The sequence below is a fragment of the Rissa tridactyla genome, chromosome 3 (genome assembly GCF_028500815.1).
Source record: "Rissa tridactyla isolate bRisTri1 chromosome 3, bRisTri1.patW.cur.20221130, whole genome shotgun sequence".
Classification (NCBI taxonomy): domain Eukaryota; kingdom Metazoa; phylum Chordata; class Aves; order Charadriiformes; family Laridae; genus Rissa; species Rissa tridactyla.
In genome coordinates this window covers 18,214,432-18,234,492 of record NC_071468.1, presented here as the reverse complement: position 1 = coordinate 18,234,492, position 20,061 = coordinate 18,214,432, and the positions used below count along the sequence as shown (strand labels likewise).

Sequence of the window (20,061 nt, the reverse complement as noted above, 5' to 3'; positions counted from 1 at the left end):
ATTGCTAGGGTTTTTCTCGCTGACTGAAACTGCCTGCAAGGACCTGAGACAGACGGGAAGAGCTGGTATTTTGAAAGATGATGATTTTTGATGAGATCCAGGTCAGGGGCCATGTGAACATGACTCTGAGAATAACGCCTGGCCAGCAAATGCCCTGAGCCCGATTTACGGCTCTGTCAGCAGGCGCTAGACCTGCCTTGTGCCTCCCGCGGAGGCAGGGGGGGGAGGGTGCGTAAAGGTAGAAAACAGCATTTTGTCATGTCATACTTTGCAAGGGCCCTGAAAGCTGTGGCGGTGTAGTGAAAGCAGGGGAGAAGAGCTGGTGGCGGCGATGCTCTGTCCTCTGGAAGCCCAAACGCGCAGGCTGGCAGCCGCACTGCCTGGCCCCGGCTGCGTAAGCCTGAGCCTGGGCAGCTTTCCTCCCTCTTTTTGGTGCCCTTCCCTCTCTCCTCCGCCACTTCCAGCCCACCAGACCCAGAGGGCCGCTGCCTTCCGGGGGAAGGCTCCTCTCCGTGCTCTATCGCATCCCTCCGCAGCTGCTTTGCCGCTTGCCGGCTGCCGTCCGTCCGTGGCGGGGAGATGCATGGCGTAACTCCTCCCAGTGCTGGAAGGCAATCATGTGATTTTTATGATTGCTCTCCAGACCTGTGTTTGCTCTGCTCCCGGCCACCATTGCTTCCTCCTGAGCTTCCTTCCCTGCCAGGGCCACAGCTCCTGCCGGCGGTGCCGGGGCCCAGGTTTCGGGGAGCAATGACAGAAGTGAGGAGGGAGGTGTTCGGGCAGATGCCGCAGGAGGAAGGAGGAGGAGTGGTGGAAAAGTTCGTCTTAAAGTCGGACACCGTGAAAGTGGAGATCCTGTCCTTAGGGTGCATAATCGCCGCTCTGGAGACAAAAGACAGGGATGGGAAGTTTTCAGATGTTGTTCTAGGCTTTGACACTTTGGAAGGTGGGTCTAAATCTGTTTCTTTAAAAATCAAAGTTTAAAAAAAAAATAAAAAATAATCAAGCAATTTAACCAATGTTCTCTGGTTTGATTGCTACACTGCATGATCTGCTTCTAACAGTCCCCTCCAAATCATGTGCTGAATAAATACAACTCCTGCTGCCTGTCCTGGGCTCAGTGGTGGGCAGGGAGCAGGAGCACTGGTGGCTCCAGGGTGCAGTGTCCCCCTCTGTGTCACGCTTTGACCAGCAGTGACAGACGCCTTTTCTGCAAATCCGCAAAGAATACAAGATCCCATCAGGCTGTTTTAATCAAAGATACACATGGCTAGCGAGCTGCGTGTCCCGTGAAACAGCAGGACAGCAGTCACCTATTTAGTACTGGTGGGATGCAGAGAGAGACACCTCTGAATCCGTAAGCGCACCTGGAGACCACCCCATCCTGTCCCAATCCTTCGGTTTAACCACCTGCTGCTTTTCCGGCCAGGTTACACGAGGAAGCACCCCTTCTTCGGTGCCGTCGTGGGTCGTGTTGCCAACAGGATTGCGAAGGGGAGGTTCACCGTGGAGGGGAAGGAGTATCAGCTGTTCCTCAACAACGGGCCCAACAGCCTGCACGGAGGAGCCAGGGGATTTGACAAGGTGAACATCAGGCTGGCGGGTCCCGGTGTCCTCTGGCACACAGCCTGGGGGGTTGTGGCAAGAGGATATGATGTCTTCATTCCTGACCCTGTAGGGTTTTCTGGGGGTTATGGAGTTGAATCAGGCCCCAGAAAGTGCTGTGGGTGCAGGAACAGGGTGAAGCGAGACGCTGTGAGCCGCTGGGTTGGGTTGTCTTTGCCTGAGTGGCTTAGCAGGGCTCACTTACGTCATCCTTGGATGCCATGCAGAGGGTTGCTGTGCTGCTTCTGTGTTACTGCAGCCCTGAGGCCTTGTGAGCCCAGTTCTGATGGGGTTACCCTGGGGCGAGGAGCTGCTCCTGCAGAGCCTGGGTTGGGACATGGCAGTGAGGACCCAGCCTCATGCACGATGGAGGCTCCCGAGGCACCAGCCGCACCACCCCCCAGTGGGTGCTGTAATTGTCCCCGTGCCCAAAGAAAGTTTCCTGGGGAGCAGTGATCCACGCAGGCTCACTCGCACCCACCGTTTTGAGGCCGTTTCCTCCCCCGTAGCTCCTCACAGGGTCAGAAGGTCCTGCGTTTGCAGATGGTGAGCGTCCTTGCTGTTAGCGTTTGGCAGCACTCCCAAGCACAGGGAGAGCAGGGTGGTGCTGCGGGTTCAGTGCGGTTATCGCATTACCCCCTTCGGTACCGCTGTCATCCCAGTGACAGCATACCCCGGTACCCCGGACTCTCGCTCCGGCTCACAGCAGCCGGTGGCTAGATCAGGCCTGCACAAATGGCCCAGCATCACTGTGTCCCCCCCCCAGCCCTTCCCTGTGACCTCCCGAGATAAAATAACCTTTCCCTGGTCCCAGGACACTCAGCCCTTCCTATCTTCTCCCGAGAGCTGCTACTGAAGTCCAGATACCCTCCATGTGCTACAAGTGGTAAGAGCAGTGGAGCATCCTTCTCTTGAAACGGCTTTGCTGATAACTCTCCTGATTGCAGAGCAGGCTCAGAAGCCTCTGCTTTCCCGAAGCCTTGGGCTTTGTCGGATCAAATGCATTTGTAACCAGCAAGTAGCTGATCCACCTTTTTCCCAGAGGAACTCATGTGAATGTGCTGGCGTGGCTGCTTTCCTGGGTTAATGTTTTGTTTCCTGAAGGGACATCCAGGCTGATGGGACAAAAGTCAGAGTGCCTGGAGAAAAGCTCGCTTCTGGGCAGCGCAGTGTGAACTGGCATCAGACTGGGATCAAACGCTCCTCAAGCAGCCTTAGGGAAAAAAGGGAGTATTGGGGTGACTTGGCTGTTGTAGACCCAAAGAGGACAATTTGGCTTAAAAGTTCTTTATATGCCCTGACCCGCTGTGAGCCAGAGCTGAAAACATGCACCCCTTTGCCCCCGGAGCTTCCAGGCTGTCTTCTGCAAACAGTGGACGTGGCCTGTTCTCCTGCCTCTTCCCCTTGCTTGCTGAAGGCATGCCATCTCGGTGGGTACAAGGCAGTGACACCTCCCAGCCCGGGCTTTGTGTCCTCCGGCCCATGGGGCACCTGCTCAAGTCCCCCTCCAGCCAGGGGACCTGTCCCCCGCCACTGCGCAGGGACCTGTGGTCAGCCCTAACAAAAACAAGACTGGCTGTCAGCTGTGACTATCTTGGCCATCTTGTTGGATTTCCCTGATCTTGCAGACCTCGGTGCTGCAATCAGCCCGTGGTCTGATGAAAAGGAAGCTTGCAGCCACGCTTAAGTAGCGGCAATACCTGACCACACTGCTGGGAGACTGGGGGGACTTCAGAAAATAACCCACTTAACTTTAAAAAATAGCGATACCAGTATGCTTGCTGGCCTTTAATAGCTTTTTCTTTGAAGAACTTAAATAGAAACTCATACACAAAACCACAGCATCCCACAGCTGCGGGAGCTGCAGTCTGGTTACCACATTTGGCACCCTCAGTTCCCATGTTTGGTGAAAATGTTGGCTTTTGACAAGTGCCCCAAGTTTGCGATCCCTGCACGGGAGATGAAAGGAGTCATCTTTATGGTAAGGGTGACAGAGCACTGGAACAGGCTGCCCAGGGAGGTTGTGGAGTCCCCTTCTCTGGAGACTTTCAAGACCCGCCTGGATGCAGTCCTGAGTAATGTGCTCTGGGCAATCCTGCTCTAGCAGGGGAGTTGGACTAGATGATCTCTAGACGTCCCTTCCAACTCTGAAATTCCGTGATTCCGTGATCTCAAAGGCATTATCCGGCCCCTGCCCCTAGATCTGTCCTCTAACCATTCCTTAGGTAGGTGCAAAGCTCCAGAGGCTGGGCACCTCACCTCTTGTCGCACACCCGTCCTGCAAGGGGCTGAGACACCTGCTTAGCATCAGGTCCATGACCAAGGTCAAAACAGGCTGTCTGGGCAGCTAAATTTACCGTGTGCTGTCTTACTTCTCTCGACACCAGGTTCAGCTCCAAGCAGAGCCCTGGTCTCTGCCAGGGGCAAGAAATGGAGAGGTCCCAGTTCTCTGACGTGTGGATGTATCTGGTACTATTTAACTAAACCTCATCCCACAAGCAGGAGCTCCCAGTGTGTATTCACATTGCCCTAGAAGCCAGCCTGGAGTTAGCTGAGGGAAGGGCGGCAGCTTGTTGAAGCAACATTGCACACCAGGAGATCCACGGCAAGGGGAATAAGTCCAGCTTCAGGGCAAAAGTCAAACATGCGGACCCTCTTAGGCATGGAGTAACACAGACAGACCCCCATCAGAGCAAACTGCCTCGTTTGTTTGGCTGCTCATTGAAAAACTCATTCCCTGTTGCTGGCCCTCGCTGGCCAAGAGCAGGCTGGTGCTTGTTTTTTCTCCCACTTCCCTTTTTCTTTTTCAACAAGTGGATATTGGTTTTTAGTCCCCATCTAGAAGTAAGAGCAGGAAAGATGATTGAAAAAAACTTTTTTTCAGTGCATCACTCCTTGAGTACCCTTTGCCCTTGGGTTTAGCTCAGCTTGAGGCAGGATAGAAGGGTTTCCCATGACTGTCCCACCAACAGCAAGCTCCTTGCAGGTTCTCTGGAGCCCCCAGGTCCTCCCAAACGGCGTCTGCTTCTTCTGGCTCAGCCCTGATGGTGAGGAAAGCTACCCTGGTGACCTGAAAGTCTGGGTGACCTACACGCTCAGCGGTGGGGAGCTGGCCATCAACTATCGAGCCCAGACCAGCAAGACGACACCCATCAACTTGACCAACCATGCGTACTTCAACCTCGCAGGGCAGGTAAGCATGGAGAGATGAACCCTGTGGAGGGCCACTGTGCAGGGGAAGAAAGTCTGGGGATCCATGGGATGATCTGTGGGCTTCCCACGGGATTGTTGGGACCAACAGGCTGATCTGAGGGCACAGCATGCTTCTGGGGACACAGCGATGGGAGTTGTCTATGCATCATAGGCCGGGACAGGACTGAATCACATAGACCTCAACTGAGGAGGTGTTACCCCAGTGCATCGTGAACAGAGACATCCCATCATGAATATTAACTCTCCTTTTGTGAGTAACTGAGGAGTTTGAGTCTCTCCTGGTCCCTCAGGAAGATCACAGAGGAGGTGCAGAACTGGCATGCCCTAGTGATGGACTGGCATGTCTTAGCTGTCTTCTCTTGGTGCTTCTGAGACAATGTACTGAACCCTGGCGTGGATGGTGCAGCTGAGATCAGGGCCTGAGGTGCCAGCCAGAGTTATCAGTGCAGCACCGAGATACCCACGTCAAAATGGGGAGGAGAAACATCATGGAAAAGGGGTGTGAGGCAGCCAAGGTTGCGGAGTGGGGCAGTAGCAGGGCGCAGAGGGCTCCCACGCACCAGTCCAGAGTCCTGCCACCCTTTTTATGACTGGGCTTGGAGGAAGAGGATCTGGGAAATAAAATGTTGCTAGGCAGAGCAGTAGGATGGGATGGTGCGGTCGCACTTGGATGTGAGACGAAGACCCTTATAAAGGGTTAGTGAGAGACATCCCAGCCCCTCCATGCAGGAGGCCTGCTCAGGCTACTGCCATAATTAATAATGGCTGCGCAGTTGTTAGTTTGCCCTCTGTTTGTCTTCCCAGTGGTACAGCAATATTAACACCCAAGGCACGCAACTCAGGTGTGTTTCCAGAGGAACAGGAGACCTTTGGGCATGAAATTGCTGCTCAGATTAGACAGTGACGTGCAGGCTCAGCTTTGATCCTGCTCCCCTTCCAGCCTAGCAGGTTCCCTGCCAGCATCCCTGAGACTGCAGGGGAGGAAGAGGAGCGCAGCCTCCCGCCCTGCTTCCTTCCCCTTCTGCCCGCCGCTGTGTGCTCAGCCACCAGCGTGTTTTGCCTGGTCAGTGTGCAGGGTGGTGGTGCTTGGTGAGGCACAAGTTCAGACTGACGGTCTCAGCCCTGCAGGATTTATAGCCCCGAGGTCCCATGCAGCTTTTTGCCTGCGCTGCTACCTTTGTCCCCCGTCCAGGATCAGGGCGGGATGATGGCCAGGAGGTCCCCCAGGCACTACCAGATGGGCTGTAGCACCATGATGGGTGGCCACTTCCCAGGTGTGCTGAGGGCTGCTCAAACGGCAGAAGGGCGGCAGCAGGAATCACAGTATTTCCCATCCTCCCGCAGGGCTCACAGGATGTCTACGACCACGAGATTTCTATTGAAGCTGATGCCTACCTGCCTGTGGATGACACCAAGATCCCTACTGGTGGGTGAATCCTGCGGCACATGGTGGAGATGGCTTTACAGATGGGTGTCTGTGGATGTCGGGGAACAGCACTGCCCAGCAAGGGGGGACACACCAGGGTCCAGGGGATGCCAGGCACAGTGGGACCCTCACCCACGGGCACAGTCCCATGGCACCTGAGCAGAGCGGGCAGAGCAGGGTGCGGGTAACAGGGTCCACCACCAGCCCCAGGCCTGGAGAGGGGGTGGGCCAGGGTCCATCCAGGGGGTGGAGGCAGGAGCAGCAGGAAATGGGGCCAGAGACAAGGGGGCTGCAAGGCTGCAATGTGGGTCCAAGGGGGATGCCGTGACGTGGATCCAAGGTGCCCATCCAGGAGACAAGCTACCTATGGCACGGGACCAAAGCATGTCCCTCCAGACCTGTTTGGCCGGCATTTCCCTGCAGGCCAGTCCATTGTTCTCCCGCGAAGGCTGTGCTCCGGAGCGCCGCTGGCATCAAGGAGAGACACTGGCTGTGGGTGGGAGGTGTGCCTGAGGGTGGCATGAGCCTCCGGGGTGGTTTCTGGTAAAGCGTGGGCTCTGCTGGAAATGTCAGGGCTCGTTTCCCTGACGCCCTGGCAGGGCTGCTTTTGCTGAACGCACCTTCTGACTGCAGGAGGGAGAGGAAGAGAGGCTCAAAAGAAAAAAGCTTTTTAGCTCAGATGTCTGCTAAAACCAGAGCTACGTCCGTGTTCGTGAACCAAAAACCGCTGTGCGTGCGCGCGTCGGCTCGCACCGGGAGGAGCAGGTCTCCCAGAGCAGGCGGCTTTTGCTCAGCTTGGTGTGTTGTGCCAGGGCTCGAGCTGGGGAAGAGCTTAAGGCCGTACTGAACCCACTGCCCTGCTTCTCCCCGCTGCTTTCGCCATGGAGCTGTTTCACATCTTAATTGCGGCCAGCTTGCCGCCGCTGCTGCTGCTGCTTTTTGCAGTTCCCTCTTGGTGTTGTGGGTAAATGTAGCCTTTGAAGCTGATAAGGCTGTGTACGGTCTCAGCCCTGGGGTGAAGACAAGATTTGTGCAACTATTACAGAGAAAGCCATTGCGTGCAATGGCGGCTGTATTTTATTTAAGTGCCTAAATCACTGTTTGTTTGTTTACTTGTTTGTTTGGTTTTTTTTCAAGTTGTTTTTCCTCCCTGTAGCTGAATTCAGTAAAGGCGCTCCTTTCTGATAGGATCAGAAGCCACAGAAATGTTCTGTTTGTCGGGTGGAGACCGATGTTTCTCAAGGCTGGCAGAGCAGACGGGGCGCAGGGCGGCAGCGAGCAGAGCACGGCCCATGGGGCTGCCCCATCCCCGGCGCTGGCAGCGGCCCGCTGACCCCTGGAAACCTCGCCCTTTAGAGAAGGGCAGAAAAACGGGCCTTTAGGGGAAAAAAAATCCCCTCCCCTGCCCTTCCTCTCTCACCTCCCCCCAGTGCAAACGCCCTCGCCTTGGGGTTGGCATGGCTGCGTTTAGCACTGTGTTTAGTACGTCTCGGGGTTGTTCTCGCTGCAAGAGCTTTAGCGCAGGGGGCTGCATCCCCGCATCAGGCCTCAAAGAGAGACTTGAGAGAGAATGCTGGTTTTAGGTTCTTAAACCTTCTTCTCCTGAACCAGTGCCCTGAGGCAGGATGCCACTGGTCCCAGTAGACAGCTTGCATTCACCATCCCGGCAGCTGAGCCACCTTCGTGGCCATCTCATGGATGTTTGTTCAGAGATCTGGGAGGATCTGTTCATTTATTTATTTGTTTGTTTATTTAGAGATAGTATATGTATATAAATCTTACGCATATATAAATATTAATAGCTAATAAGTTTGGGGTTTATACTGATCACAGAATGGCAGGGGTTGGAAGGGACCTCTGGAGATCATCTAGTCCAACCCCCCTGCCAGAGCAGGGTCACCCAGAGCAGGTTGCACAGGAACGCGTCCAGGCAGGGTTTGAATGTCTCCAGAGATGGAGACTCCGCCACCTCTCTGGGCAGCCTGTGCCAGTGCTCTGCCACCCTCAAAGTAAAGAAGTTCCTCCTCATGTTGAGATGGAACTTCCTATGCTCAAGTTTGTGCCCATTACCTCTTGTCCTGTCCCTGGGCACCACTGAATTAGCTTGTATAGTTACAGATACAAGTGCCTCCCCTCCTGTTTTCTGGCTCCTTGGCTTTGCTTTGTCCCAGCTAAGCACAGCAGTTGTCCCCGGGGGCTGCCAGCTCTAGTGGGGGACAAGGTGGCGATGTCCCAGCCCAAGTCACAAGGCAAGCTTGCTCGAAGCAGAGCACCATGACAAGACAAGGATCACAAACGGCTTAAAACCCTCAGCTCCCCAAAGTGAGGGATCTCAGCCCAGCTGGCGTGTGGGTGTGTGGCTGACACTGCTGTTCTCCTCGCCCAGGGGAGGTGGCCGCTGTGCAGGGCACCGGCTTCGATCTCCGGCAGCCCGTGGAGCTGGGGAAGCACTTGCAGAAGTTTCACTTGGACGGCTTCGACCACAACTTCTGCCTGCAGCAGGCGCAGGCTCGACGTCTCGCGGCCAGGTAGGCTGGGATCCGGGCAGGGTTCCCCCACCCCTGGAGCCACGGAGTGCCTGTTTGGCCAGCCCCTTGGTATGCTCCACTGGCATCTCCCCAGGGCTCGCCACCCACCCACTGGCAGGGCCATGGAGGTTTACACCACCCAGCCTGGCATCCAGTTTTATACCGGGAACAACCTGGATGGCTCCCTGAAGGGCAAAGGTGCCGTCGTGTACCCCAAGCACTCAGCTTTCTGCCTGGAAACCCAGAACTGGCCCGACGCTGTCAACAAGGTGAACTGTCCCCCCTCCAGGAGCTGCTCGGGTCCTGTGGCAGGGGACCATACCACCACCCATGTCTCTGGGGCGTTAGATATATAGAATCATAGAACGGTTCGGGTTGGAAGACCATCTCGTTCCATAGGGACACCTCCCACCAGACCAGGTTGCTCAAATCCCCATCCAGCCTGGCCTTGAACACCTCCAGGGATGGGGCAGCCACAGCTTCTCTGGGGGACCTGGGCCAGCGTCTCACCACCCTCATAGTGAAAAATTTCTTCCTAATATCTAATCTAAATCTCCCCTCTTCCAGTATGAACAGAGTCTGTTTGGTGAGGGGACGCATTGTAAGCACCAGAACTGAGGCGGGCACAGATTGCAGCATCCTGCGGCGTTAGGCAGGGGTTGTCCAGCGCTGCAGGGACCGGCCCCGTGCAGCGCAACTTCCCAAAGGCATGGGGTGTAGAGCAGAAGACCCCACCAGGGCCGTGCCACATCCTCCCCAGGGGCCCTGAATTCAACCAGGGGGAGGACTCGCCTACACAGCCAGGCACTTAAACGCTGCTGCTGGAAATGCCGGCGGGAGCCGTGGGACGAGCTGAGGGGATGTGGCCATGCCCTCGTGAGCCGCCCTGGTCCTGCGGTGTGTGCTCACCGTCACTGATGTGCTGCTGCCGCCTCTCCCCAGCCCCACTTCCCCAGCGCCCTACTCCGGCCGGGTGAGGAATACAACCACACCACGTGGCTCCTGTTCAACGCCGCTTGAAGAACGGGGATGCCGACTCCTACCACCAAGAGCGGTAAGTGCCTCTAGCAGGTTACCCAGAGATTCCCCCCAGCTGCCCGACAGCACTTTCAAACTACCCTGGGTGATGCATCCCACTTGGGAAGCTTTTTTCCTCCTCTGTGGTTTTCGCCTGTGGTTTCTGCTGGCTTTAACGCCGCTTTAATGCCGCTGTCTGGTCTGTGCAAAGCTCTCACCCTCTGTCCAGCCTCACCCTGGGCATTAGGTTTTGTTTGGCAGTAAAAATGCACTGAAAACACCTTGTTTAAGGACACGGCACATCACAGCTCACGCTACGGCGGGGGAATACCTGGGTAATATTCCCGTGGAGCGTGTGGGAAGGCGGATGAAGTTGCAGTTGTTCGTTACGACGTCGGCTATTCCCAGCAAAGCGCTCCGAGCTGCGCTAGCTGCTGCTCCCCCCACCGCCGCTGACCTGCCCAGCAGCTCGGTGGCAGCTCATCAAAGGGTGCCCTGCCCAGGGCGACGCGCGGCCGCAGCATTGCGATGGCCCGGGCACGCAGCAGTCACGCAGGATAGCTTTGGGGAGGAGGGTGTGCTGGGATTATCCCAGCTGGCTGCCCCGGCTCCTGGGGTTTAGCTCCTGTTTCGCAGCCAGCTGCGATAGTTGCGCGAGAGCATCTTCCATGCCACACCTCGGCTGCTGAAGTGAAGCGGGTGCATCCATCCCTACTCCTGAATATACGACCACAGGAGGAAAATTGTCATCTTAATGAGTTTCCACATGAAATGTGTATCACCCCCAAAACCCTGTAACCAGGACCTGGCTGATGAAAACCTCCAGGTTTCTGAGGTTTCATAAAAAATTGGCACAAGCCAGGGGGATGGCAGTGACATCCATTTAGGGAGCCGGCGCCCCTCTCCCCAGGGACAGAGGAGGAGCCAGCCCCTGGGCCAGGCACCCCGTGCGAGGCACCGCAGCCCGACTCCCACCTTCTCCTGCCATCCTGCTGCCGAAGGGGCCGCACAAGTCCAGGCTCCCACTGGCAGATTGCAGCTGAGGCCCGCAGGGCTCCAGTACGCTTCCCCTGCTGCGGGGCTGCGGGAATGACCCTGCCACCAGTGGAAGTGCCTGGCCATGGGCTTGCAAACATGGCAGAGCCGTCACGGTCAGTTCTGCCACCCTGACCCCCAAAAGAAGCACCCCGCTGCTCTCCCGCAACACCCCGACTGGTGAGGTGTTGCGTGGCTGCAGGTCACACTGTGTAAGGGCTGGTATCCTTTGGAGAATAAAGCCCAGCGGATCTGAGCTTGGGAAATGCTCAGTTGCAACCCAGAAGCGGAAGCACCACCACCCCCGAGAGCGGGGTCTGCCCACCCCACCAGAGACCTGGGGTACACGTCCCCTTGCCCTGACCCCCGGCTGGGCTGCGCAGGGTGCACACACCCTGTCCGGAGCTGCAGGGTCACAGGCGGCAGCGGTCACACACCGCCCCCTCAGCCGGGTGCGTTTTCTGAGAGCTCCCAGACGCTGCATGGAATTTTTGGTGAAATCCTACCAAAGGCAGGTGAGAGCCAGAGCTGCGCGGCCTGCTCCGAGGCTGGCGACTGGAGCTGAGGGGAGGCAGCACAGTCACCCTCAATTTTGGTCACCACAGAAGCACAGACACGACTTGCCCCTGCTCCTTCGCTGCACCTCGGCAGCGCTGGCTGTCCCACCGCGGCCACAGCCGCACAGCCCTGTCTCCTTGCTGGGCTTAGAGGAACCCCGGCCCCTACAGCGACCCAGGCTCCTCTCCTCCGTCTTCCAGCATCTCCGGGTACTGAAGAACAGGTACCAGTACAGCTGTCGTGTCAGTCTGCAGGTTTATTGTGGAGTAGGTTTGCCTTAAAAGAGTACAGAAGAGGACCAAATTCCGGAGCAGAAGCACCCACATGCCTCTCTCGCCAGGTACGCTATGAACCAGGCAGGCAACGCACAACCAATAAATATTCCAAACACAAGTCATGGGCTTCGGGTGTTCCTGCCAAAACCACTGCAGGGCAACATCTGCATCACCCCTGCTCTCCCATTGTGGCAACAGTGGAATTTAATGGATATTGCCAGAGTACTGATCATCACAGCTGGCAGATGAAACACCCTTCCCCATGGCCGAGCCCCACGGGAGCGTCCAGGCAGATGTGGAACACCCCGGCAGTCAGGAAGGGGCAGCATGACAGCACGTGCGGAACATGGACACTTTTCACTCGTACACTGAAAAAGCTCCATGAAGTCGCTGTTAACGGGAAACCTGATTTTTTGCAAACCATGGGTTACCCAAGGTATGACCAAAGTTAGCCTTGTAATTTTTTTTTCCATTTAAGATGCTGTGCTGTGGTTTACACATTGGAAGCAAACCGCCACGACAGATTTTGTGAGAAGCCCATGCAGGCCTCACTTTCCATTTCAGTGCTTGTTTACTGCCAAAACTGGCCTTTATTTCTGCTAGATATCCTATTGCAGTAAAAAAAAAAAAAAAAGTTTGCTTTTTTCCCCCCCTCTGCCTACTGGTTTGTTTGTTCACAGTCTAATACTGTTTCCAGTCTTTTGCTGTGGTCTGTGTCAACAAAGTGCCTTATCATGCAATTCTTGACTACAGAATGAGGACAAACACCGAGTCTGACATACCTATACACAAATAATTAATCCTGCAGGTGCGTATTTGCTGTACGAAATTAGCTTAATTCAAAAAAAATCACCTCCAGCATCCGGGCTGCTTTAAAACAATAGCGATTTCTGTGAAGTGGGTTAGAATTCCTGAGGTCAGCTGTGAGAATCCTGCACTTTAAGGAGGAAAGTTTGAGCGAGCTGCAGAAAGACTAATAACAGCTTTCTTTTGCCTCTCAAACACATTTTCCGAAGGTCCTTCAGAAAGTAGGTCATAAGACCTTATGTCTTCCCTCAAAAAGGGAAAACATGCCGTGAGACTTTTTATATTAATAGCCTAAAGAACTAAAAAAACCTCAACAAGCCGAAGTAGCAATCGTCAAGTTATTAATGACTTCTATTACGTTCAGAGGTCTCTGCAGATTCATTTAAAAGTTGTTGGCATTTTGAATAAAAGCTCATCCCTTAAATTTCTGGGCATCTGGTATCACAACTAGTGAAGCACCACAGAGCAAGCTTTGCAGAACAATTGGATCAGGGAGAAAAATGAATGCCCGCTAAATATCAAAAAGGAATAAAAAGGCCATATGCAAATTTTTAGCCATCTGCAAACAGGGACGGATTTTGAATTCCATTTCAAAGAACGCAGAAACTGATCCTTTCACCAAAGGCCATTCAACAATAAATGTGAGAAGTGACTAGTTTGAGAAGACACCGACATTAGTCATTCCCATTTTAGACATGTTTTCATCCACATTACATGGCACACAGCTAAAATTACCCAAATGTTAACAGAAGCCGCAGGGTTACTACAAAGAAGTTTTAGTTAAAAATACACATTTTATTTCAATGTGCCAATAAAAAAGTCCCACATTTTCATATCACAGGAAGTTAATTCATACAATAAAAAGAGACCTGTGCTAGTCTATTGGTGTGACTAACTCAGAAGACCCAGATCATGCCAAATTTTAGTTGATTACTCTTCTATCTACATTCTTACATTTACAAAGACACCACAAAATCCCTTATAATAATGTAAGCAAAATAACTTTCTTCCTAAAAGATTAACTTCATAACTTTAATCCATTCTTTCAGGACTTGCACTTCTTTGAGGGCTTCCTGATGGTGAACGACTGAAAGGAAGAGAAATCGGAGTTAACGGTTCAGTAGTCATTTGGGATTCACAAATACAGGAAAAAGCAACAGGAGGATACCTACACTACTCTGGCACCCTTTAAGCACTGTTATTTTAATAAAATAACCAATCGCTATTGACAAAGTTAATGGGTTGATGATTTAACACTAGAGATAATACATTTATTTTATTTCTCTTACTTTCACATTTTTGCATTTCTCTACTGTTATTTTTATAATACAATTTAAATGTGATCATTGTAAAGTCATCTAAAGGGTGCTACAAATGGTGACCTTCATGGAGGCAGGATACTTCTTCCCTGTTCTTGTACAGCAGCTTGTCAAAATATTTATGAGCATTTATTCAAGTCCCTTGTGATTGTTTGTGAGGTTAGAGACTACATACAGAGAAGTTTTTAAATGAAGCAAACCTAAGTGTAGACGTTCTATACACATGAAAAAAAAAAGAACCAACTTGCAGGGCAGAAGGATCAGCAAGGCAAGGGACACATCCTGGCAGGTCTACAGCTGTTCTTACTAGGATATATCCCCTCCCCCCCTGAACACCAAAGTTGTAAAAATGAACTATTAAAGAATTCAAACGAAGGAAAAAGTGCTGCTGATTCTGTCAGTACGCATATATGCATACACACAGAGATATAATTATTTACCAACTTATTGGGGAAAAAAAATAAAAATCTGAGTAACAGCAGTAAAAATAACAGGCTTGGTCTTCCATTCCTGACTGCTATGCCAGGATACTCCCCTCTACCTTCCCCAATCTCACTGTAGCTCTCAATGAGACCCAAAGCTGATTCCCACATTTATTCTGTGCTTAAGCTCACCAGCAGAAAGTCTCCGTGCAAGAAAACTGTTAGTGAACTGAAATGAACACAGGAGCAGACAAAGGCAAGACGTAACACTGCTACATAATCAGTATCCCAAGGTATTATCACCATGTATATATATTACCATATATAAAACCACAATCACAACATTATTTCTGTCAAAAAGATCTTGGCAAAATACCTTTCCAGTATTTTCCTACAAGCAGCAGTCAAACTCCTCAGCAGAGATCACTGCAGATACTAAAATGCCAGCTCTACGGAGTCTACGTTATTAGTAGGGAGATCAACATACCTTCTCTTTGGAGATGGTGATCGGGACTTTGACCGACTGTCAAAACAGAATATCATCAATGCAGCTTAAAGGTCAAATGGAACTTTTATATTACAAAAAAAATAAGCATCTTAGACAGCAATGGAATTATTATAGGAATCTAGCCAGCAGCTCTTTAAAACAGCAAAGTTTTCAAATCAACTTCTACTCTGACAGGGATTCTCAATTCATTTAGCGTGGAAATTAATTTTAAGCAACTGTCTTCAGTAGAGAAAACAGGAAAACAAGGGGTAGTACTGAGGTGAGGCAGGGAGAAAAGAAACATCACAGATTCTTGCTGTTTTATCAACAGCACTAGCAAAGCTGAAGCCAGTTATCTGAGGGATAGACAAATTTAACAGAACCAAGCATAAAGATGTGAAAAAATCAGTATTATTTTGGAAACTAGAAAGAGTTAATGAAAACAAAGATATGGATGAGAGACATATTCCAAATAACTGCAGGGGAAATTTTATAATCTCAGTCATATCGCAAAGAGATTAGCTGGGCACCCACGTTTGGGAAATTTTTTTCTAAAGGACCAGGCTTTGTTACTCATGCAAACGCAATACTGAATTCTACGCAATAGCGCAGGCTTTATCTCTGTATGCTTACCTCTTAGCCGGCGAGCCAGATTTTGATCTGCCATGAGACCTAGACCTACAAGAAGAAAAAACAGCTCAGCAGGGAAGCTGGTAGCGTGCATGCTCCCACATTTGAGACAGCAAGATTCACACTGGAAGTTTAAGAACTGGCACGTTGAACACACTCTTGCAACTTTCCAGGGCTTTTTCCGCAAAGTTTCAGAAGAGAGCTTTTTAAATGGATTCTGCATATGTTCCTCTGTACTTTGGTCTCTGGCTGATGACTGGTGTTTGCTAATGCAGATGGCAGGAATACATGAACAACCCAAATCATGAACAGTATTTTCCCAGAGCTAATAAAAAGCTATGCTCTAAACTTGCACGTTTCATTAGGCTTGAGTGACATCTACCACTACAGTTGAAACTGGCTGCAAGCAGCATGCTCCTACAAATATCTTCTGCTCAGTGGAATTCAACTTATACATGCACTTGCTTAAAGTATTTTTTTAAATCTGTCTGAACTTAACCCTTGTGAAAGTGTCAGTCTATGACATAAGACTGCTGCACCGTATAAACACTAATACTGCCTAAAAGAATAACTGAAATTTTTAGGTTCCCAAAGGAAGTGTTCTACTTTCCACATCCAAGGCTTTCCACAACAACTTGCAGATGTATGATGTGACGCCAAACATCATGTAATACTTATGCAGTCTGTCTTCCTTACGAATGAAGAGCCTGTCTCTGGGCGCTAGGCATTCCTTTGATTCTTCTGTAAAGAAACCATCTTTCAATTGCCTCATGTGGAAGTTTAACGGTGACTTCATTGGAGTTAAACACCAGTATTTTGCACTTGTCTGTACTTGTACGTCTGTAATTTCCTCTGCCTCAGTCACTTAATCTCTACTTACAATGACAGGTGTCACACAATAGAGTCTAGAAATGTCACTAATAGTATCCTTTACACTGGAGAAAACCATCCTGGTACTAAAAAAAGAAAACAATGGCGGTAAAATCAAGACGCTTTTATCTTTGAGAGTCTGTTGACTGTAGCTGTTTTCTACTCATCACTGATAGTGAACCATGATGAGCTGTGATTGAGTCACGTTGGAACAACTGGTATTAAGATTCAACATATTTTAGTAACAGGTAGGGAAAGCGTACCTGATCAGGGAAAAAGCATTGCTCTACTGCCTCAGGCCATTTCCTTTCTCTTTTTACTAGCTTACAGACTGTTTGTGTGAGCTTCTGCTCTTAAGTAAGCCATCTTCTGGTCCTCAGCTCTCCATTCCCTAAAAACTCCTGTCACTGCTTACTGTTCCACTCTCAGAAAATGCCACCACCACCTTTCAGCACTGAATCTCCCACCTTCAGCTGCAGGCTTTTCCATTTACTCTCTTCAACTAAAGTTTCCCTTTATTTTTTTGTGTTTCTTCATGGTTGACTACTATGTTATTTATTTCAAAGAGCAGCTATCAAACCAGAACAGTAGGCCTGGGCATGGCCTGGAGCAAGAGCAGTACCATCTCCTTCAGAGCAGAACTTCAGTTTACTCTTGTTCTCCTATGACAGCTTGCCGAGGACATCCGATCAACCTATGTCAGCCACACTGCCTGGACAAGGCTGCACAAAGCACAAGCTGCATTCACTTACTATGGAAGGATTAAACTTCAACTTAAGAGAACGAATGACAGTCTGTGTTCCTTTAAAATTTGATCATTGCTCTGATAGCACATTTCTTGGTACAAAATAATTCTGACAGCTGTTTATCTCAAATTTAATTCAGCTCCTGCAGACTGACACCTTGTTTTCAACAGAACTGGAAAAAGCTGTAACACTCATGGCACTAGCAAGCCCTTCATGACTTGCCTGGCTATATGCATTAATGCTTTAACACACTACCGTAAAGGGCACCCTGATTTCTCTGATAAATAATAGGAAGAATCCACAATCTCATGTGTGCTATTCAAAGTAAAAAGCTTTTCAGATTAATTCTAAGTTTGTTTGTTATGTTAGCTGTTAATGCAACCTGATCAAAACACTACTTCTGATGACCACTGGGACCTGGGTATCAGTGATATGGAAAATAATAAAAAGAGAAAGAATAATCTTCTGCACTGCTTTTTAAAACTACAGACCCCTACGTTTGTGGAGAGAAAAACAAACTTTTTCTGAAAATGTTAACAGCTGTTAGAAAGCGTAAGCAGACTTTTTAAGCAATTTTTACTAAGTATCCAGAGTCACAGAAGAGATCTTACCTGCTTCGGGGCCACGTAACAGATCTGGATCTAGATCTGGACCTTGACCTAGACCTGAAATAAAAAATTAAGATATATTAAAACAAAATCAAAGAAGTCAACTCAACCAGAAATTATGACAATGACAGCACTACTTAGATTAACGTCTATGCGTTGAACTTAAAACATACATGATAACTAGACGTCTTAGACATCAAAATTCATCATGGGATGTGCAGCTGTGTAAGGTCTCAAAACTAATTGTATTACCATGCCTGTAACTTCAACTAAGATTATCAGAACTTTTAACGTAAAGGTCAACACCTTTTGTAACCTGCTATCCAATACTTTCGTGAATGGCTTAATTAAAAACAAACAAACAACAAAAACAAAGCACACAACGTAATAAAAATTACTACTAATTACCTTGATCTCTTCAAGGAACCCGATCGGGACCGGCGGGGAGACACAGACCTAGACCTACGAGGCGAAACCGACCGGGACCTACGATAGGAAGCTGACCTGGACCTGCAAAGAAGTCAATTAAAGAGTTGTACAAGTGTAGCTTTTTCTAAGCAAAAGAAGCAAATAGGAATAAAAGACAAAACTTAAGCACACCTCCTACCACGACTCCGACTGCGTGACCGAGAATACCTTCTTCCACGGGACCTTGAACGGGATCTAGACCGGGACCTGGTTTTAGGTTAGAGAAAACGGGTATCAGGAAACAGCTGCAGCAATTGGTGCACGTGAGGCCCTGCTGAAGTCAAAACTGATTTCAGACAACTAAAGAACTAGCATCTGTCAGTTGGAAAAATGTCTGGGCCTACTTGTCTTGAGCATTTACTACCTAGAAAAATGTTAAAAGCTGAATTACATTGCAGAATTACATTAGAATAGAAAACACTGTAATGCGTATTTAAAATAAACCTTGCAAGTTTGCAGGTCGACCCTCTTTGGCCCAAGGTCTAGCAGATCTAGACGGTCTAGAAGTATCTATAGCCGATCGCTGCATCTAGGTGTTCTCTTCAATCTAACGACGATCAAACTGACAGCCCAATGAGCCAGGGTGAGGCTTGATTGACGCAAGAAGATTTTTCTAGGTGGGAATGTGGTCAATCTGGTGTTCCTCTTTCTAAACCGGAGGGGGGCCCCAATTGAAAGCCAAATTTACTGTTACGGCGATCACCGTCTCAAATTTTCTGCCCTTAAAGAATAAGGTGAAGCTACGTGTAGATGGCTCGAGGGGATCTGGCCTCTTATGCTGATCACCTCAAGGTCTAGGAGGATCTTAAGTGTCGGATTTGCAAGGCGCCTCAGCATGAAATCTTAAGGCTCGTGACATTCTGAATCAAGGCGACTGACTCAAACGAAGAAACCTGAAAGGTTTTGACCAGGTTGATTATTAAGATATTAACATTTGATAGAAATAGCAACAAATTTTAATATACACCTATACATTTATTCTAGCGTTAAAGTTTAAAGAAAACTGGCGTAACATTCTGTTCTTTGCTAACAAGAGCTACACAAAAGTGCACCGGTGAAGCAACCCAGCCGCTCTGGCCCCACACGTACCTGCTCCTCCTTCGGCGACTATAGCGGTGACAATCATAAGCATAGTGGCCTTTCTCACCACACTCATAGCATCTGTCATTAGGGTCAAAGGGGCGCCGTGCGGGAGGCCTGTCGTAACGGGAGCGACGAGGCATCCCCGTTGACACTTCCACTCTCACCCTCGAGCCACATATCACCCTGCAACAAGTCCATGATGGCTCTAAGTTAATTGTTACGGTATATGGCAGAGCTACAAAGACAAGAAGAACCTGAGAGAAAACCCCGATTCTCTCTCTGTTCTTAAAACCAGCTGCGGCTCCCGCGAACACCTGAAGCGCACACGTACTTCCCATCCAGTCCGCGGACAGCATCCTCAGCATCCCTCGGGTCTTCAAACTCCACGAAGGCGAACCCCGGCGGGTTCCTCGCGATCCACACGGTTCTCAGGGGCCCGTAGTAGCTGAAGGCTCTCTCCAGCTCGCCCTTGCCCGCGCCCGTGCCCAGGTTCCCCACGTACACCTTGGTCTCTGCCGGGAGCGAAGCCGGTGTCAGCGCCGAGCGCGGAGGCGCCGCCCCCGCCCCGCCCCGCCGCTGGCGCCGCCATCTTGTTCGCGCGGCCCGCTCCCGCCTTCACCACGAGCAGCAGCTGCGGCCGCGGCCGCGCCCCCTCCCCCACGGCCCCTGACGCAAAATGGCGGCGGCGGCGACAACGGCAGCCACGGCCGCCTCGCCTCCCTTCCTTCCCTTCCCTCTCCCCGTCCGCTCCGCTCCCCGCCGCGATCCCCCCCGCTTCCGCCAACCGCCCTCCCCGCCGCCCAGCCGCCCGCCCGCCCGCCGGCGAGGCCCCCGGCAGCTCACCGCCTCCATAGCGGCCGTAACGCGACATCCCAACGGCTCCGCCAACCGCCTCGCCGCGCGCAGGCGCCGCCGCCCGCGCCTGCCCCCTGCCTTCCCCTCGGCGGCGCGCATGCGCGGCGGG

At 51.0% G+C, this 20,061-nt stretch overlaps 2 protein-coding genes across 3 annotated transcripts; one reads left to right on the top strand and one right to left on the bottom strand.

Annotated features, from left to right (window-relative positions):
- The first annotated feature begins 646 nt into the window (after window positions 1–646).
- GALM (galactose mutarotase) lies at window positions 647–13,758 on the top strand. The gene is made up of 8 exons (XM_054195383.1): window positions 647–946; window positions 1,430–1,584; window positions 4,592–4,798; window positions 6,163–6,244; window positions 8,631–8,772; window positions 8,867–9,041; window positions 9,715–9,826; window positions 13,514–13,758. Exons 1-7 carry the CDS (start codon window positions 751–753, stop codon window positions 9,790–9,792), a joined length of 1,035 nt encoding a protein of 344 aa, XP_054051358.1. The 5' UTR covers window positions 647–750; the 3' UTR covers window positions 9,793–9,826; window positions 13,514–13,758.
- Window positions 13,239–20,058, bottom strand: SRSF7 (serine and arginine rich splicing factor 7). 2 transcript variants are annotated; one of them, XR_008465447.1, is made up of 9 exons: window positions 19,941–20,058; window positions 19,429–19,609; window positions 19,104–19,280; window positions 18,147–18,221; window positions 17,955–18,056; window positions 17,550–17,603; window positions 15,326–15,370; window positions 14,582–14,728; window positions 13,239–13,551 (listed from the first exon to the last, which is right to left on the bottom strand). XR_008465447.1 is itself a non-coding variant. In XM_054195388.1 (9 exons), the coding sequence occupies exons 1-9, from the start codon at window positions 19,966–19,968 to the stop codon at window positions 13,497–13,499; spliced, it is 753 nt and encodes a 250-aa protein (XP_054051363.1). In that variant the 5' UTR covers window positions 19,969–20,058; the 3' UTR covers window positions 13,239–13,496. The 2 variants fall into 2 exon arrangements, 1 of the variants encoding a protein (XP_054051363.1); XM_054195388.1 differs by having other exon boundaries at window positions 14,693–14,728.
- Window positions 20,059–20,061: the final 3 nt, after the last annotated feature.

Excerpts from the sequence above, each read along its gene's own strand:
- SRSF7 (XM_054195388.1), bottom strand. The coding sequence starts at position 19,968 with ATGTCGCGTTACGGCCGCTATGGAGGCG. Across the intron at positions 18,222-19,103 it reads AGTCGCCGAAGGAGGAGCAG|GTCCCGGTCTAGATCCCGTT; the intron begins GTACGTGTGGGG and ends ACCTAAAACCAG. Across the intron at positions 13,552-14,692 it reads TCACCATCTCCAAAGAGAAG|TCGTTCACCATCAGGAAGCC; the intron begins GTATGTTGATCT and ends TCTTCCTTTCAG.
- GALM (XM_054195383.1), top strand. The coding sequence starts at position 751 with ATGACAGAAGTGAGGAGGGAGGTGTTCGGGCAGATGCCGCAGGAGGAA. Across the intron at positions 8,773-8,866 it reads GCTCGACGTCTCGCGGCCAG|GGCTCGCCACCCACCCACTG; the intron begins GTAGGCTGGGAT and ends GCATCTCCCCAG. Across the intron at positions 9,042-9,714 it reads GGCCCGACGCTGTCAACAAG|CCCCACTTCCCCAGCGCCCT; the intron begins GTGAACTGTCCC and ends GCCTCTCCCCAG.